Below are 16,212 nucleotides of genomic sequence, written 5' to 3'. Positions count from 1 at the left end.
ACAAGCATGGGATCCCATATCATGGAAACAAACATGTAATCCCCCTGGCAATGAGCTGAAACCCCCCTTGCAAATCCTGCGTTTTCCCCTGAGCACCGATAACTCTTGGATCCTATACTATTTTTCCAGACTAGTGATTGGATATTTATCCAAAATACTTTTTTCATTTCTTTGTTGCAATTTTTATAACGCAAACAAGCTGTGTTTTATTTAACAGACACTTCCAGAAATAATATTACGTTTGCTGTTTCTTAGTACCATGGAGACATGAAAACATAAGCTGTATAAGGAAGTAAGACAGTATATTGTCCTCACTTTACAGCTGTACATGTTGTTGTGTGAGTTATAACGGGAGAGCTGTCACTTACAAGAAATCAACTTTGTTAGGACTGCCCCATACAGTATATGAGGTGGACCTAAAACTAGTAATCTCTGAACTGCTTTCAGTTTCTCCCTAGGCTTGTTTGTGGCTGCTCAAGCTGAACAAACATGAAGTTACGACCGGCTCTCTTGTGTCTGGTGAGTTTAAATCTCTATGAACTGTCTGTGTATAATGTATGATTATTGTTTTACCACAGAACTATTATGTTACTTCGTAGAGAGATTTAGGAAATGAAGACCTGGACTTAAATCGAGAACATATATATATTGTAATATAGAGAAGGTACTGGTACAGTATGACAGGAAAGTCATTGCAACTGTCACTGCTATCATGCTAAGGTTTCTATACTGTTCCTTTGGAATGCTTGATCTTAAATAATAAAAAGGAATTCATTTGCGGGGTTACACCTAACACACGAAGTTACAGTAGCTAAACTTGTGCTTCTATAGATAAACATGCACTGTCATGTTCTCCCTGCTGGTTGAGCGTACACAGCAACGTTTGTGAACCAATCTTGCCTACTTTTTGAAAACTAATTTCAGGGAGATTATAGTTGGTAGTAGAATGTTCAGCTGCGCCCCATTGAGGGGCGCGCCATGCTCCACCCAAAGGGCGTGTCTAGTTCCATATATGGAGAGATTGTGAAAAGAGATTGTGAATGTGGCACCTAGAAGCGTGGGTGTGTAATTTAAAATACAAATTTAGTTGAGCCCCAAAGCAGTTAGTAAGAGCTACTATTAGGGTGACCAACTCATCACTTTAATCCGGGACACATACTAATTTCACAGGTTCTGTGGCTGGCTTTCACCTGGTTTTAAACTGCCACACCTCAAGACTCCATTTCACCTGGTTTTAAACGGCCACACCTCAAGACTCCATTTCACCTGGTTTTAAACTGCCACACCTCAAGAATCCATTTCACCTGGTTTTAAACTGCCACAGAACCTGTGTAATTAATAGGTGTCCCGGATTAAAGGGATGAGTTGGTAACCCTAGCTACTATACTTGGTAAAATGCTGAGAAATGGTGCTGATGATTCAATGGAAATGTATCTGTCTCTCATTCCTTTTTTCCCAAAAAAAATGTAACATCGTAATGTGGGCTAGGAGAAATGAGGGAGATTGGTAAACTAATGAGGGAGAGAGGGAGATTGCTACTATTTCAGGGAGACTCCTGCAGAATGCAGGAGGGTAGGCAGCTATGTTGTAAACTGTTCAGAAAATTGGCCACTACAACAGCGTCATACCATACATACTGTGTTATATTAATACAATAACTGAAACTTTTGCCAGCAGAAAAAGGTCTTCAACACTGGTAGTGTAACTACATAGTCTAGGATAAAACATACAGGAACTTATTCATGTGGCCCCACTATTTATTTATCTCCTTTGCTGGCACAGCTGCCTTTGTAACTATCTGCGACCTGCAGTAGAAATGTGAGTATAGTAGCATGGGTGCAGTTACACAGCTGACACTGTTAAAATGCTTTAACACTTTGAGTGCCAACGTTGCTGTGAGAGAAGTGCAAAATATCCGCTAAAAATGCCAGAGCCATAGTCGAGTAATGTGAATCACTTTAGTTATTGCCGGCAAATGATCTGAAGTCAATTTATTGAAGTTTACTTTAAAGCGCCCCAAAAAAACAGTTGTTTTAACAGGGTTAAAGCATATTACCAGTGCCCGCTGTGGAACTGCACCCATGCTGCTATATTCACACCTCTACTGCAGGCCGCAGACACTGTTAAAAAATGCAGCTGTGCCTGATGAACGCAGTGGGACACTTTGACGGTGCCCATGATGACTATGTCAACATTCAAAACAAAAACTCATGTCGACCTTCTGACTGTAGACCTTTCTATTGTCAACATAATGCTCGTGTCAATCTTTCAACCCTGTCAACCTATTTCATGTGTCGACTTAAGCTACGTCGACCTTCAGTGGTTGACCCAATGCATGTTGACCTAATATGGGTCAACCCAAGTTCAGTCTTTTTTTTCCCCTTTCTTTCTTCTACTTCTCTCATCCACTGAACCTGATGAATTTCAATTGCAGCACTACCAGTCACATTAAAAGTAAAGTTGTTTATAAATCAATGAATTTATGAGCACCCCAGGCTGTATATTGTATACCCCTGTTCTAGATGGTTAAACCTTATTCTAGTTCACTCTTAAACCTTATTCTAGTTCACTTTTTCTGACAAAATATTTCTTAGATGGACAAAACCATGTGCACTGCAGGTGAGGCAGGTGTTACTTGTGCAGAGAGAATTAGATTTGGGTGGGGTTTTACACCTGCCTCAAATGCAGTGCACATGGTTTTGTCCATCTAAGAAATATTTTGTCAGAAAGAGTGAACTAGAATAAGGGCCTCAGTACCTGCTGGAGCCTGCTGAAAAATAGCCCTGGTGTAGGGTGATGCCCGATGTGATGCCACGTCATTGTCCGGGTGGGGGGGGGGGGGGGGTGCCACTCACCTCTCTGCTCCAGTCCCTGCTGCACACTAGCTCCCTCCAGTGCCTGGCAAATGCCTAGAGCTTCCTAGTGGTGGCACCGGCCCTGCCCTTAATAGCTTCCAAAAGTCTTAGCAAATAGCAACTAACATTTTTCTTCTCTATACTGGAGCTAGAAGAATATGTAGGGACATAAGGCATTCTTACTTTCAATTATTTCCATATGTTTTACTGGGAACTTTGTCTCATTAAAGGTACAGTACAGGATAAAATGCAATGTCCACAGGGCCAGATTAACAATGAGTGAATGGATCTGCAGCTCCAGGCTTTCAGATAAAAATAGGCCTATTATCATGGCAGCATGATGGTCACCAGACAGCCACCAGCTGGCCACATGATTGGCCATAAATCTATTTCTATTTTCCTCACAATGATGCAATTCTTGTACTTTTATATATTTCAGGAGACATTGAGCAGTATAGTGTATGGGTTCTACATGGCACTGGCCTCACCTCACCTCCACTTATCATAATACTCTCTTGAACACTCTCAGCTCCAGGCCCATGAGGCCTTTAATTCAGGTCTGGATGCCTATCAGCTCATACAGAATCCTTGACCCAGGAGCTCTTGTTTACCACACATATTGAACCCATTATAGAATCGTATTTGCCATAGCCAGATCATATATTAGGCAACCCAGGTTCGTCCCAGATTCACATAATCCATACCTCCCAACTTCTTAATCACCTGATGAGGGACACTTGCGCATTGAAAGGGGGTGTGGTCTATGTATATGGAAGATGTAGCCTATGCAAATGAGGGCTCCATCTGGCTACGCCCCCATTTTTCACCCTCTGAGCCGCTGAATAGATGTTGTGCGTTTTTTGGGGGCGGGACAATCCCAAAAAAACAGGACGGTCCCACGAAAAACGGTACAGTTGGGAAGTACTGTATACATAATCTATTTTTCTACGACATCCACCTACTTTGTACAGTACTTAGCTAGCAAACGTGACCTACTTGTTCAGCATATTTGTGTAGGAAGATTTTAATCAAACTAGGGTGAAGATGTACTTCTAATGCTCTAAAGGCTACAGTATATTGTGAAACCACATTAACAGGAAATTGCGTGAAACTAGGCATGTGAAACTCGTACCACCCAAAGTTTAGTGTGGAGGGAACTCAGTGAAGTTTGTACTTAGGCCTAATTCAGACCTGAAGGCAGGACAAATTTGTTCTCAAAATGGGCAAAACCATGTGCACTCTGGGCCCCATCACAGCTGCACCTCTTGCACCTATGCTAGTTACACCCTTGCTTGTGCGCATACATTATGATGGCATTATCCATGGATACATGTTCTTGTCATGCTTTCACTTTGATTCTGGCATGCCTAGTATTTATCATGTTTTAACAAAGCCACGATAACAGGTACGGGACTATGACGTCATGCATATGCGTCTCTTGACCATGCCCGGACACCATAGGTTGATTTCCTGTGGTGTGGGGAAACTTTATAAAGCATGTCTTACTTATCATGAAGAAGTGGTGAATAAAGTAACTAGAAACATTGATGACTATACCTGTCTAGCTATGACTTAATTCCAAGTGCCCCGTCTTGACTTTTTTCAGTAGCTTTAGAGAAAACAAAATCTTGTGTAGACCTACATACTGTAAGTAGTATCATTGTTCCATGCCTACTCTCTGATAATTTCAGGCAGCTTACCCCCTTCCTCCACTGCTCAGTATCATGAACTGAGTGGTATGGGGTATATACAGTAATATCGCATAATGTGATGCCGTGTACAATAGGAACCCTTCTGTCTGGTTTGACCCAGGGGACAAAATTAATATAAGCACGTATGACTTCTTTTCAACATATTTCCTTCTAGCCAGTTCAGATCATTTTTCGAGTTGTCAAAACATTCTGAAATTGTCTACTAAAGGTGGCCATACACTACTACGATGTATCGCAGCATTTTATGGCCATCTGACCCCCTCTGAGCCACCTGAGACCTTCCCGGAGGCAGGATCTCATGCGATCCTGTTCCCCGCTGCTGGGAGGAGGGCCGAGTAGGAGGTCGGATGGGCAGCAGGTCCGATGCGCATGGGACCATGCATCGGACCCGAGGGGCACAGTCAAACACATCTGATTTCTCTGCCCGATCCGTCGGGATTGGGTGATATTGGCCCAAATTGCATGGGCACCTTAATATTAATAGTTCATGCTCTGTGAATAGCAAAATATTTGTTCACTGGTGATTTTACAGAGCAATTACATTGATATGTGGCAAACCCTAAGGGTGGCTAAACATCTGTGCAATGGGCAAATGTTGCGATGGTTGGGCTGAATTAGGGCAATATCTTTTGGTCGGCTACGCAGCACCCACAACTGGAAGATGCCGCATGCGACCCACATGAGAGTGCAATAGTGCATATACCAGGCATGTCCAAACTATGGCCCTCCAGCTGTTGTGAAACTACAAGTCCCATGATGCCTTGCCACAGTATTGCTATGGAGGAATGCTAAAACTATTACAAGGCATGCTGGTATGTGTACTTTCACAACAGCTGGAGGGCCATAGTTTGGACATGCCTGGCATATACCTTATGCAATGCGAACGATTTCTCATTCTATTACGGAAAATTGTACCGGTATCTGCCTAATGTGCACCTAACCTAAGATCCTAAGGGAAACAAGTTCAGTATGGTTTCCCAGCAGTCGGGATCCCAGCTGTTATTATCCCTACAGCATAATCCTGGCTGCCGGAATGCCAGCAGCGGGGGAGCACAATGAGGCCCCTTGCGGGCTCCATGCGCTTGCCATGCTGCAGGCTCGGTGGCTCACTTCCCTTAGGTACTATTCCCCCTCTATGGGGGTCGTGGTTCCCCATGAGGGAGAATAGACTATGCACCGGGATTCCGGCTGGCAGCAATGTCAGCAGTCTGGATCTTGGCATCGGCATCCTAACCAACGGGATACCGACTGTCAGCATATTAGATACATCCCATGGAAACGTGACAATTATTTTTTTTTTTCAGGATTTCCATAGATGCGACTATGGCTAGTTTCTGAATAACAGCATTTACTTTTCAGAGTAATTTCCTTAAATTTAATTTTGCAGCAAGAAGAACACTAAATGTAATTGATTAAATGCATCATAACCTGCCTATGCTGTACTGTATATAAGCCTTTTTCAAATGACAATTTTCATGACTTTGTACTTGGGTTGTCACTATTTGATATACCGTACTGTACATACAATAAATATGACTATCTCCATTACAGGCCCTGTTTGGATCTAATTGTGTGCTGCCTCTTACAATTCATCACAATTCCTCAGACACACATGTGAAGAGAAAAGGTGCATTATTCCACAAGTTGCAGAAGAGACAAATGAGTTGTCCATTTGATGAATACTTAGTAGAAAAACACTGCTGTAAAAAATGTACGGAAGGTAAGTTGCACAAGTCAGACATCATGTAATATATGAGTGTTTGTGTACTAAGAGAAGGCAACCCATAGATGAGACAAAAATCCGTTTACACCAGAGGTTCTCAAACTGTGGGTCCCGACCACCTCAGCATGGGGTCACGCTGATGATCATGCTAATGTGTCTGTAGAGGGGGACATTAAGTAAACATGCTGAGGTGGTCGTGACCTACTTTGGGGTCAGGACCCACAGTTTGAGAACCGCTGCTGTAGACAAATGATCCCGCTTCCGCCGACCTTCTGGCTGCCCACTGAGGGAAAGGGCAACTAGGTTGTCACAAGGGGGGGGGGGGTGCATGGTACAGTGCATGGGTGCATGGGGTGTAGTAGAGCTTTGCATCATCACATCCCTACTTTACAATGTTGTTAATATCGGCATTGTATAGTGGGGTGAGGTGTGGGTGCCCAGAGAGGGCAACCAGAAAGTTGGCAAAACAAAAGTCCAATACACATTAATACCCCTTTCTGACAGACAAAACAACCTGGTCATTTTCTGGCAAAAGAAAGCCTCGACCCGAGTCATTTTTCTGTCTGAAAGGGTCAACCCAGTTTGATCCAGGTAATTAACATAGTTTCCACGAGTTACCAGGTTGCTGGCTGTCTGAAATGGTACTGATTGGATGAGCTGGCGGGTCTCTGGTTGATTGGCATAGCAGGTGGGTCTCTCTGATCGGATGAGATGGTTGGGCACTGGACCTCATCTCTATGTGGCCCAAAAAAACAGTCCATTTTCTATCCCACACATTATATCGCAGGGCTGATCAGGGTTCTATGTGAAAGGGGTCCACACAGGAAGGGTTAAATGTGCTGTGTGAAAGGGTGCCAGGAGCCAGTGGTCGGATCAGGGTTGAAATATCTGAGAAAAATCCGTTATTTTAGGAATTTTCTGTCTGAAAGTGGTACAAATAAAGATTATCCTAGAACAACTGTTGCTAATCAGTGAAAACCCTGCATGGGTTTCTAATATGCCAAAGTCAACAATGAACTGGTCAAAGTAGGAATCAAAAATATGTGTGTGTTACTTATGTATGTTTGCTATATGAACAAAATAATTGCTGTCGGTTCTTATACACCATGGGACAAATTTACTAAAGCTTCTAAAAATTAAGGTGATAAGAGGTAATATCGCAACCAATCAAAATGTATCTGTCATTTTGTAGGATGTAATAAAGAAATGCTACAGAAACTGAAACTCTTAATTTTTAGAAGCTTTGGTAACGTTTTTAGAAGCTATGACTGCTATCATTCTCCTTTACTGAAACCACTGCCTGCTGGTTGTGTGTATGTGTATATATATATATATATATATATACTGTATATATATATATATATATATATATATATATATATATATATATATATATATATATATATATATATATATATATATATAATGGGACATCTGTGTTCCCTGTATCAATTAAAGATTCAGCAGTCATCATTATCACTTTCTGCCTAGCCCTACAAAACAGACTTCCCAAGTAAGATGTTGGTGATGCTATGGACATATCTGATTTCAGACATAGCTATATAATAGGCTCAAGATAATAATGATGACTTATGTATCTTTGGTCATTATGGGATACAGCTAATTTGTGACAATGACATCAATAAAGCCCCATTATTAGGTGAAACATTTATATCAGAAGTATAATAATGAACATATGAGTTCATATATTTTGAAATGGATGAGCGACGATCTCTCTGGATTCCACAGACAGAAATCCTCAAAACATGACCTGTGGAGAAAACCTGAGAACCAACGTTATACCATACTTACCAGTGCCGTAACTTTAAACATAGCACCCCCCCCCCCCGCGCGCCAGAAATTTGGCTCGTGGCAGTGGAACAATAGCCCCCGCAGACACCCGGCGTCCACACTTTACTCAGCGCCTCCCCGCCTCCGTGGGGTCTGCGGGGCTATTGTTACGCCACTGATACTTACAGTGACACCTAATGGACAGTCTGTGTAATAGCTTTTCTAACAACATTCCTTTCTTACTTTGGCAGGAACATTTGCACAATCTCATTGTGATACAGACCATGGTGATTCAGTCTGCAACCAATGCACTGAGGGGGAGGATTACATGGATGAAAAGAATGGTTATCATCACTGCCTAAAATGCAATCACTGTGACTCTATGTCAGGTAGGGTAAACATGGACTAGGTAAAGTTTAGCTGTGTAAAGATATGGGAAGTTGCCGCAAAATATTACGTGAATCATTGTGTTTCAGCTATGAAAAAAGGCAGAAAATACAATATTTGTGTCCCACTTTGCTACACTATCAACCCTTCTAAAGAGGACATTACCCTAACAACCAATCAGCTTGTAACAAATGCATAGCTACCATAGGTGCAGCAAGTGCAGTTGCAATGGGGATCTAACATCTGTCTTCCACCCTCCATCTAATCACACATCACGCTGGGCCCCCCACTCTTCTCCCTCCACTACTCTCCGTCACTGCTTAAAGATACAGCGGTGGCAGCCCCGCTTGCCTATGAGCTCCTCTTGGCTCTCTCCACCCAATTATGTTGTAGAGTTCATCCTAGCTGTCCGCTAGCTATCTTTTTATAGAATGGTTTTGATAGATTATAGAGGCATTTTAGTTGCAATCGATAGATTATCAACCTGTCCACTTTGATATATATTGATATTGTACAATTTGTTCTTCTCTGTGGTGTTAGAGGGATAATAAGGGAAAAGTTCTGTGTAGGACAAAATAATAGGACCATTCCTGGTGGCACAGATATGGAAGGCCAACTTTGAGTTGTGTCAAAAAATCCAGAATGAGGTATTAATTGTGTGGCCCATATATTGTAGACCGCACCACCCACTATGTATACAACATCGATTTTTGTACATTTAATGAAACTCTTATTCTCAAACTTCTCCGTTTTCTTCAGAGTATGTTTGCAGAAGCACATTCTACTTTACCCCATATGTGGAAACCCTTTGGCCCTTGTGGTAACCATATATTCTTTTTTTTATTCCAATTTCTTTGTTTTTAAATAGACTGGGGGCTAATTTTGAGATATACGGATTTTCTAAAAACTACCTCTTGCCTCAATTCTGTCCCAGCTCCAACTCAATAATACTGGGAGATGCTGTGCGGCCATGTTTGATTTGGGTAAAGTGCTGCGGCCCAGCCAGCCCAGGGGCGAGCGCTGTCTGCCCCCTTTTTAAGAGTTTTGGGCCGGCCCACCGGGAAATGGCCCGGTTTCCCGGTGGGCCAATCCGCCCCTGATCGGGCCCTTTGTCCCTGCATGTGTACAATGGTACAATGGTATATTGAGTTGGTACTTTAATTTATTATTGCGAATAGCATCAATAAACAATGATAATTATTGGATCTAGAATCAGGTTATTAGTAAATATACCCACAAGATCCTCATTGGCTGTGCTCATTATATGACTTATTCCTAGAGTTTTAACAACATTAATACAGTAGTTTATCCTTGAATAGTTAATTTTTGGATTAACAGGTAAACAGACAAAATGACCTAATTGTTGTGACAAATGTTTATTCGCTCTTTTCCATTCGCTGGCTTAAGTTCATTCTGGGCTGTGTTTCTCTATGTCAGAAGGGAATATCTGAGAAGGGAATTCCCTTCTCAGCCAGACCCATGACTTGCACTTTTCTGACTGACATTGCGTCAGCTCTGTGGTTTATGCTGTCACAATTGTGAACTATGTTACTTAACTCAGTCACTTTATTTGCTCTTCACCAGACCATGTGATAAGCCTCAGTTACATTTGCCTAGAACTTGACATACTTTAGGTATGTGTCATATTTATCTGTTGTGGGAGTGTTATGAGAAGTGGGGAATTTAAATTATGGAAAATATAATGTGGCTTCAAACAACACCAGATTAACAAAAGGGCAGATGGGACTACAACTCAAGGCTTCCACATATATATAGGCCCTCGGCTTATATTCGGGTCCACTCGAGTATATAATGTAATAATACATTATATACTCGAGTGGACCCAAATATAAGCCGAGGCACCTAATTTTACCCAAAAAACTGGGAAAACGTATTGACTCGAGTATAAGCCTAGGGTGGGAAATGCACAGGGTCTAGGGGCACACTCACACACGTACACACTGTACAGGGTCTAGGGGCACACTGATACACACACATACACACACACACACACACTGTACAGGGTCTAGGGGCACACTGACACACACACACACTGTACAGGGTATAGGGGCACACTGACACACACACACACACACACACACACACACACTGTACAGGGTCTAGGGGCACACTGACACACACACACACACACACACACACACACACACTGTACAGGGTCTAGGGGTACACTGACACACACACACTGTACAGGGTCTAGGGGCACACTGACACATACACTGTACAGGGCATAGGGGCACACTGACACACACACTGCACAGGGTATAGGGGCACACTGACACACACACACACACACACACTGTACAGGGGCTAGGGGCACACTGACACACACACTGTATAGGTTATAGGGGCACACTGACACACACACTGTACAGGGTCTAAGGGCACACTGACACACACACTGTACAGGGTCTACGGGCACACTGACACACACACTGTACAGGGTCTAGGGGCACACTGACACACACACTGTACAGGGCATAGGGGCACACTGACACACACACTGTATAGGTTATAGGGGCACACTGACACGCACACTGTACAGGGTCTAAGGGCACAGTGACACGCACACTGTACAGGGTCTACGGGCACAGTGACACACACACTGTACAGGGTCTAAGGGTACAGTGACACACACACTGTACAGGGTCTAGGGGCACACTGACACACACACTGTACAGGGCATAGGGGCACACTGACACACACACTGTACAGGGTATAGGGCACACCAACATACATACACTTATTGTAAAGGCACACTTACACACAGAGAGCAGAGGTCCTCTGAACAGAAACAGTACCTGCTGCTCTGCCTTGTGGGTGCCCCTGGATGAGTAGGGGGAGTGCTGCGTCTCCGGCGCATAGGGGGAGCGCTGCATCTCCGGCAGGCAGGGGGGAGTGTGCCACTGCAGTGGAATTCACAGCCCTTCACTTCTGCGTTCCACCTGCAGCCGCAGCATCACTTCCACATCAGAGCCACGCTGGGTCCTCTCCTCCCGCATCGCTGCGCCATCTCCTGCAGCTGCGCCTGTCCCCTCCTCCAAGCTGGTCACTGAAGTATAAGCAGAGGGGGACTTTCTCAGCATAAAAAATGTGCTGTAAAAGTCGGCTTATACAGTACTCGAGTATATACTGTACCTACTTTTCGTCTGCACAGGACCACGTATGTGCAATAGTACTACTGGGTCATATACCTGGAAGACAGTGCTTTGCTGAGACAGCATATCTGTACCTTGTTCAGGGAGGTAAGTAATCATGCATACTGGCATTACACAATGTTGGTATGCAATAAGAGACGGTAAAGAAAAATATATTTATTTATAAACAGTTTCTTATATAGCGCACACATATTCCGCAGCGCTTTACAGAGAATATTTAAACATTCACATCAGTCCCTGCCCCAGTGGAGCTTACAATATATATTCCCTACCACATGTACACACACACACACATTCATTTTAGGGTTAATTTTGTTAGGAGCCAATTAACCTAACAGTATATTTTTGGAATGTGGGAGGAAACCGGAGTACCCGGAGGAAACCCACGCATGTACGGGGAGAATATACAAACTCTGCACAGTTAGGGCCTTGTGGGAATTGAACTCGACCTCAGTACTGTGAGGCCGTAATGCCAACCATTACTCCATCCGTACTGCCCAATATATGTGGTAATTATACTGTTAACATTGACTTACAGTATATAGTACCAGAACTGAGACTTTTTGATTTCTACCTATTGACTGTTGGGTAAGGGTCATTAGATCTACGGTAAAAAGGTTGACGTCTATTGGTCGACAGTAAAGAGGTCCACACATGAAAAAGTTTGACCTGCATTAGGTCAACATGGTCAAAAAGTTGACCTAAGCAAAAAGGGTTATAATCTAATTTTATGCCCACTTGTATGGTAAAGTGTGAACAAGTCGGTAAAAAAAAATCATGAGAAATTCATGTCAACCTGCAGCCTATCCCTAACTGCCCAATCCCACAGCCTAACACTCACTCTCCACATAGTGCCTAACTCTAACCCCAGTAATTCCTGTTGGGATCCAATAAGATCAACGGATCGACAGTGTCTAGATCGACCATGTTATGGTCAACCACGCTTAGTCAAATGCGTCCAGTTACACACCGCAAGATAGTCGAAAGCGTCTAGATCGACAGAAACAAAAGTTAGACACCAGCGTTGGGTCGATGGGAACGTGATCGACAGACACAAGGTCAAGATGAGTTTTTCACAGTTTTTGGCTTTAGACTGACTTGGTTCATACTTTACCATCCAAGTGGGCATAGAGTCAGATTATAATACTTGCCCAAGGAATGGCGAGCGTAGCAAGCCATGCGAGGGGATACTGTACACCTACTTGGTGTCCATATTGACCTAGGTCTACGTCGCCACCAAAAACACTTGAAAAGCTCATGTCAACCATGTGACTGTTGATCACGCTCTTGTCGACTTAATGCTAGTGTCTAACTCTCAATACTGATATTCTCAACAGTGTTGACTATCTTTAGACATCTAACTAGATGGGTTCAACTAAGCGTGGTCGGCCATAACATGGTCTATCTAGACCGCGTCAAAAGGTGCCCATACACTAGTAAGATTTATCTTCAGAACTGGCTGGTTGGAACCAAAACATGGTTATGGATGAGTGACAGTTTGTCAGTTTTCCAGCATTTCCAAGCAAATGGTCAACTGTCATTTGCTCTCATCCATAACCATGTTTTTGTTCCAACCACCCAGATCTGAAGATAAATCTGCATGTGTATGGCCACCTTAACCGCTATACCATAACCATTCTGTCCGGATCCTGACCTCATCCCCATGATACATCTATCTTTTTCCCTCTCGTGATCTATCACTGCTATTTATCAAAGGATTAATGAAGCAATCAATGATTTTCCCATTGTTACCCTTGTAACAGGAACATACCACAATTCCAATAAATCACATTATTAGTGACAGAGGTGGATTTATACCTTAAGGGGCCATAGGCAACGTAATGGTTTTGGACCTTCACCCACTCTCTCCCATTTATATTTAATGTACACTACAGTGTGTACCTGGCTTAAGTGTGTAAAGCTTGAATTTGATTCTGAAATAGAGGTGAAGCCAGTGTAGTTCCTGTGATAAAGGGGATGCAAAAGATGAGCTTGGCATCAGCATTGAGGGTAAATTGCGGTGGAAAGAGGTGCTAGTTAGGGAGGCCAGATAGTAGGAGATTACAGTAGTCCAATTTGGAAAGGACCAGTGAGTGGATGAGGATCTTAATAGCATCCAGGGAGAGGAAGGGCCTGATCTTGGAAATATGTTTGTGATGGAAATGGCAAGATAGTAAAAGGTACTGAATGTGTGTTTTGAAAGAAAGCGAGGATTCAAGGAATACTACAGTATTTAAAAGTTTAACATGGGCTTCTATGATGGTAACAGTAATGGTATGGTTCATTCGGTCGACCCGAGAAAGGTCGACACTCAGGTTGACATTGGAATGTCGACAGGAAGAAGGTCGACATGGTCCTTAGGTCGACCAGCAGGAGGTCAACAATGCAGGAGGTTGCCATGTATTTTATTTATTTGTCTAAGTGTATGGCAGCACCTCGCATCGCTGGCTGTGCTCGGCACACTATTCTGTTCTTCCTCCATGCCCTAGTGCAGGGGTTCCCAATCTTTTTTGAATCACGGCACCCTAGAGTATCAAAATTTTTTCACGGCACCCCTAGGCCAAGAATAAATTTATTAGATTGGGTTTATATGTGATTCTTTGGGTCAGGTATGTGGTAAAGGGCAGGATTTGCTTCTGTTTGTACACATTTTATTAATGGCAGCCACCAGCATTGCTTTTGCTTATAAATAATTAACCATTAATAATTTGAGTTGGTCCTGGACTACCAACCCAGGGCACCCCTGCATGTGTCCCGAGGCACCCCAGGGAGCCACGGCACACAGTTTGGGAACCACTGCCCTAGTGGATGGTAGGGCATAAACTACCACCTGTTATGGAACCACAGTGGGGGAAAAAACAAAAAACCAACCCACCTTCTGCATTGTCGACCTAAGGACGCTGTCGACCTTATGCCTCTTGACCTTGCGGTGTCGACCTAAGGAGTGTCGACCTTTCTTGTGCCGACCTAAGGACCGCATCCCCCCGCAAATTAGCCTAAATTTAAAGCTGAAACTTACATTTTGGTTTTCACCATATAAATAATAATAATAATAAACTGGAGGAAGATTGGAACTAAAAAGTCGCAAATACAGAGGTACGAGATATAAAGAAAATAAAGTGTGTGATCGCTCTAATTTTTTTCTTGTTTGACTCTCAGGGCAGGAATTGCTGCAGAACTGCACAGTCAGCCAGAATTCAAAATGCAAATGCAGAGAATTGTTCTTTTGTAAAGAATACAAAGGTGCAGAGTCCGAAGACTGCACAGACTGCCAGCATTGTACACAGTGAGTACAGTACTTGTCCTTCCCTGCTTTATACTTGTATTCCTCTGCCAACTTGAAAACACTCATAATACATAGTTGCCAACCCTCCCACATTCCGTGGAAGCCTCCATGAAATAGGGGCCTGTGGTTGAGTACGTCACAACGCATGACATCATTATACTTAATTTATAATGTCACCACTGCGTTGTAGGCAGCAGTGGCCACCTAGCCCAGCCCCAGCATGCTTTCACGCTGCCTTCTAATACCAGTGACTGGTGGCAGAAACAGCAGCAGCTACTCTCATCCCCTGGCCCAAGCGACCTATGATGCCCTCTCTGTTCCTTTTAAAAAATAATACAAGCACTGAATCTGGATTACGTTTGTCAGCATGACAGACTCAGAGTTTGGCTGATTTTTTTATTTGACTCAGACGATTTCTCTTGATCTCAGTGGACAGCTCTCTGAATAACAGGCAGCTTGCAGGTTCTCTGTTATTCTTTAAAGTGCCAGCCTCACACTGAACCTGCTCCTCACACTTTACCCCCCCCCCCCCTTCCCCTCTCATGGCACCCGTCATATTTCAGAGAAAAAATTGCTACCGTGCATGTGCAGCAGGCATTTTACCGGCAACTTTTTACCTGGACTGCAGCTCCGGTGCAGGATTTCAGAAAGTTAAGTCATAACACATGGTCGCAGTATGTGCGGTGTGGGACCTATGGATAAATTATTATAAAACAAGCCCAATCACTAGTGCAGCCTTAACAAGCCTCAACCCTGAGAGAAAGGGGATGGAGAAGTAATGTAAGAAGGGGTTTTGAGAAGAATTAAATAATACAAATTGACTCACCAGGATGCTCTGGTCTGCCCCACAGTCCTTAAATACACATCCTATTATATAATCATATAGTATTCTCAGTTTAACAAACAATTGATTTTGTTTCTTTTATTTTAGATGTGAACATGGAGTTACTGAGCCTTGCACATCCTCAAAAGACGCTGTATGCAGTAAGTTTTCATTTTACTTTAAGGAAATCAAATCAATGACATTCTTAAGGTCAAAAACTGTAATACTGTATTAATACAAGTATACCAGTGAATGCACACATTTGTTTGATATACAATGGAATATAAATGTATATACTAAATTCATTTATCTTAAACAAATAATGGTACTCTTTACCTACAACGGCGCCCATCGCGGCCATCGCAGGCATTGAATGCACTAAAAAATCGGGTGCGATGCGACCGACGCGATGCCCGCGATTTTCCATAGGGAACAATGTTAAATTTCTCAATTGACCCG

The 16,212-nt window shown here is 43.1% G+C and overlaps 1 protein-coding gene across 1 annotated transcript in view; it reads left to right on the top strand.

Moving 5' to 3' along the window:
* Nucleotides 1–387: 387 nt before the first annotated feature.
* Nucleotides 388–16,212, top strand: part of FAS (Fas cell surface death receptor) — a 36,783-nt gene continuing 20,958 nt past the window's right edge. The window contains exons 1-5 of the mRNA XM_083149048.1: nucleotides 388–519; nucleotides 6,119–6,287; nucleotides 8,333–8,470; nucleotides 14,804–14,930; nucleotides 15,862–15,914. Coding sequence (XP_083005174.1) covers nucleotides 490–519; nucleotides 6,119–6,287; nucleotides 8,333–8,470; nucleotides 14,804–14,930; nucleotides 15,862–15,914 — 517 coding nt within the window. The 5' untranslated portion in view covers nucleotides 388–489. The remainder of the gene's footprint in view (nucleotides 520–6,118; nucleotides 6,288–8,332; nucleotides 8,471–14,803; nucleotides 14,931–15,861; nucleotides 15,915–16,212) is intronic.

The sequence above is a fragment of the Crinia signifera genome, chromosome 6, assembly GCF_055691185.1.
Source record: "Crinia signifera chromosome 6, ASM5569118v1, whole genome shotgun sequence".
NCBI lineage: Eukaryota > Metazoa > Chordata > Amphibia > Anura > Myobatrachidae > Crinia > Crinia signifera.
The sequence above is the reverse complement of the archived record's forward strand: the minus strand, read 5'-3'. Positions and strand labels throughout refer to the sequence as shown.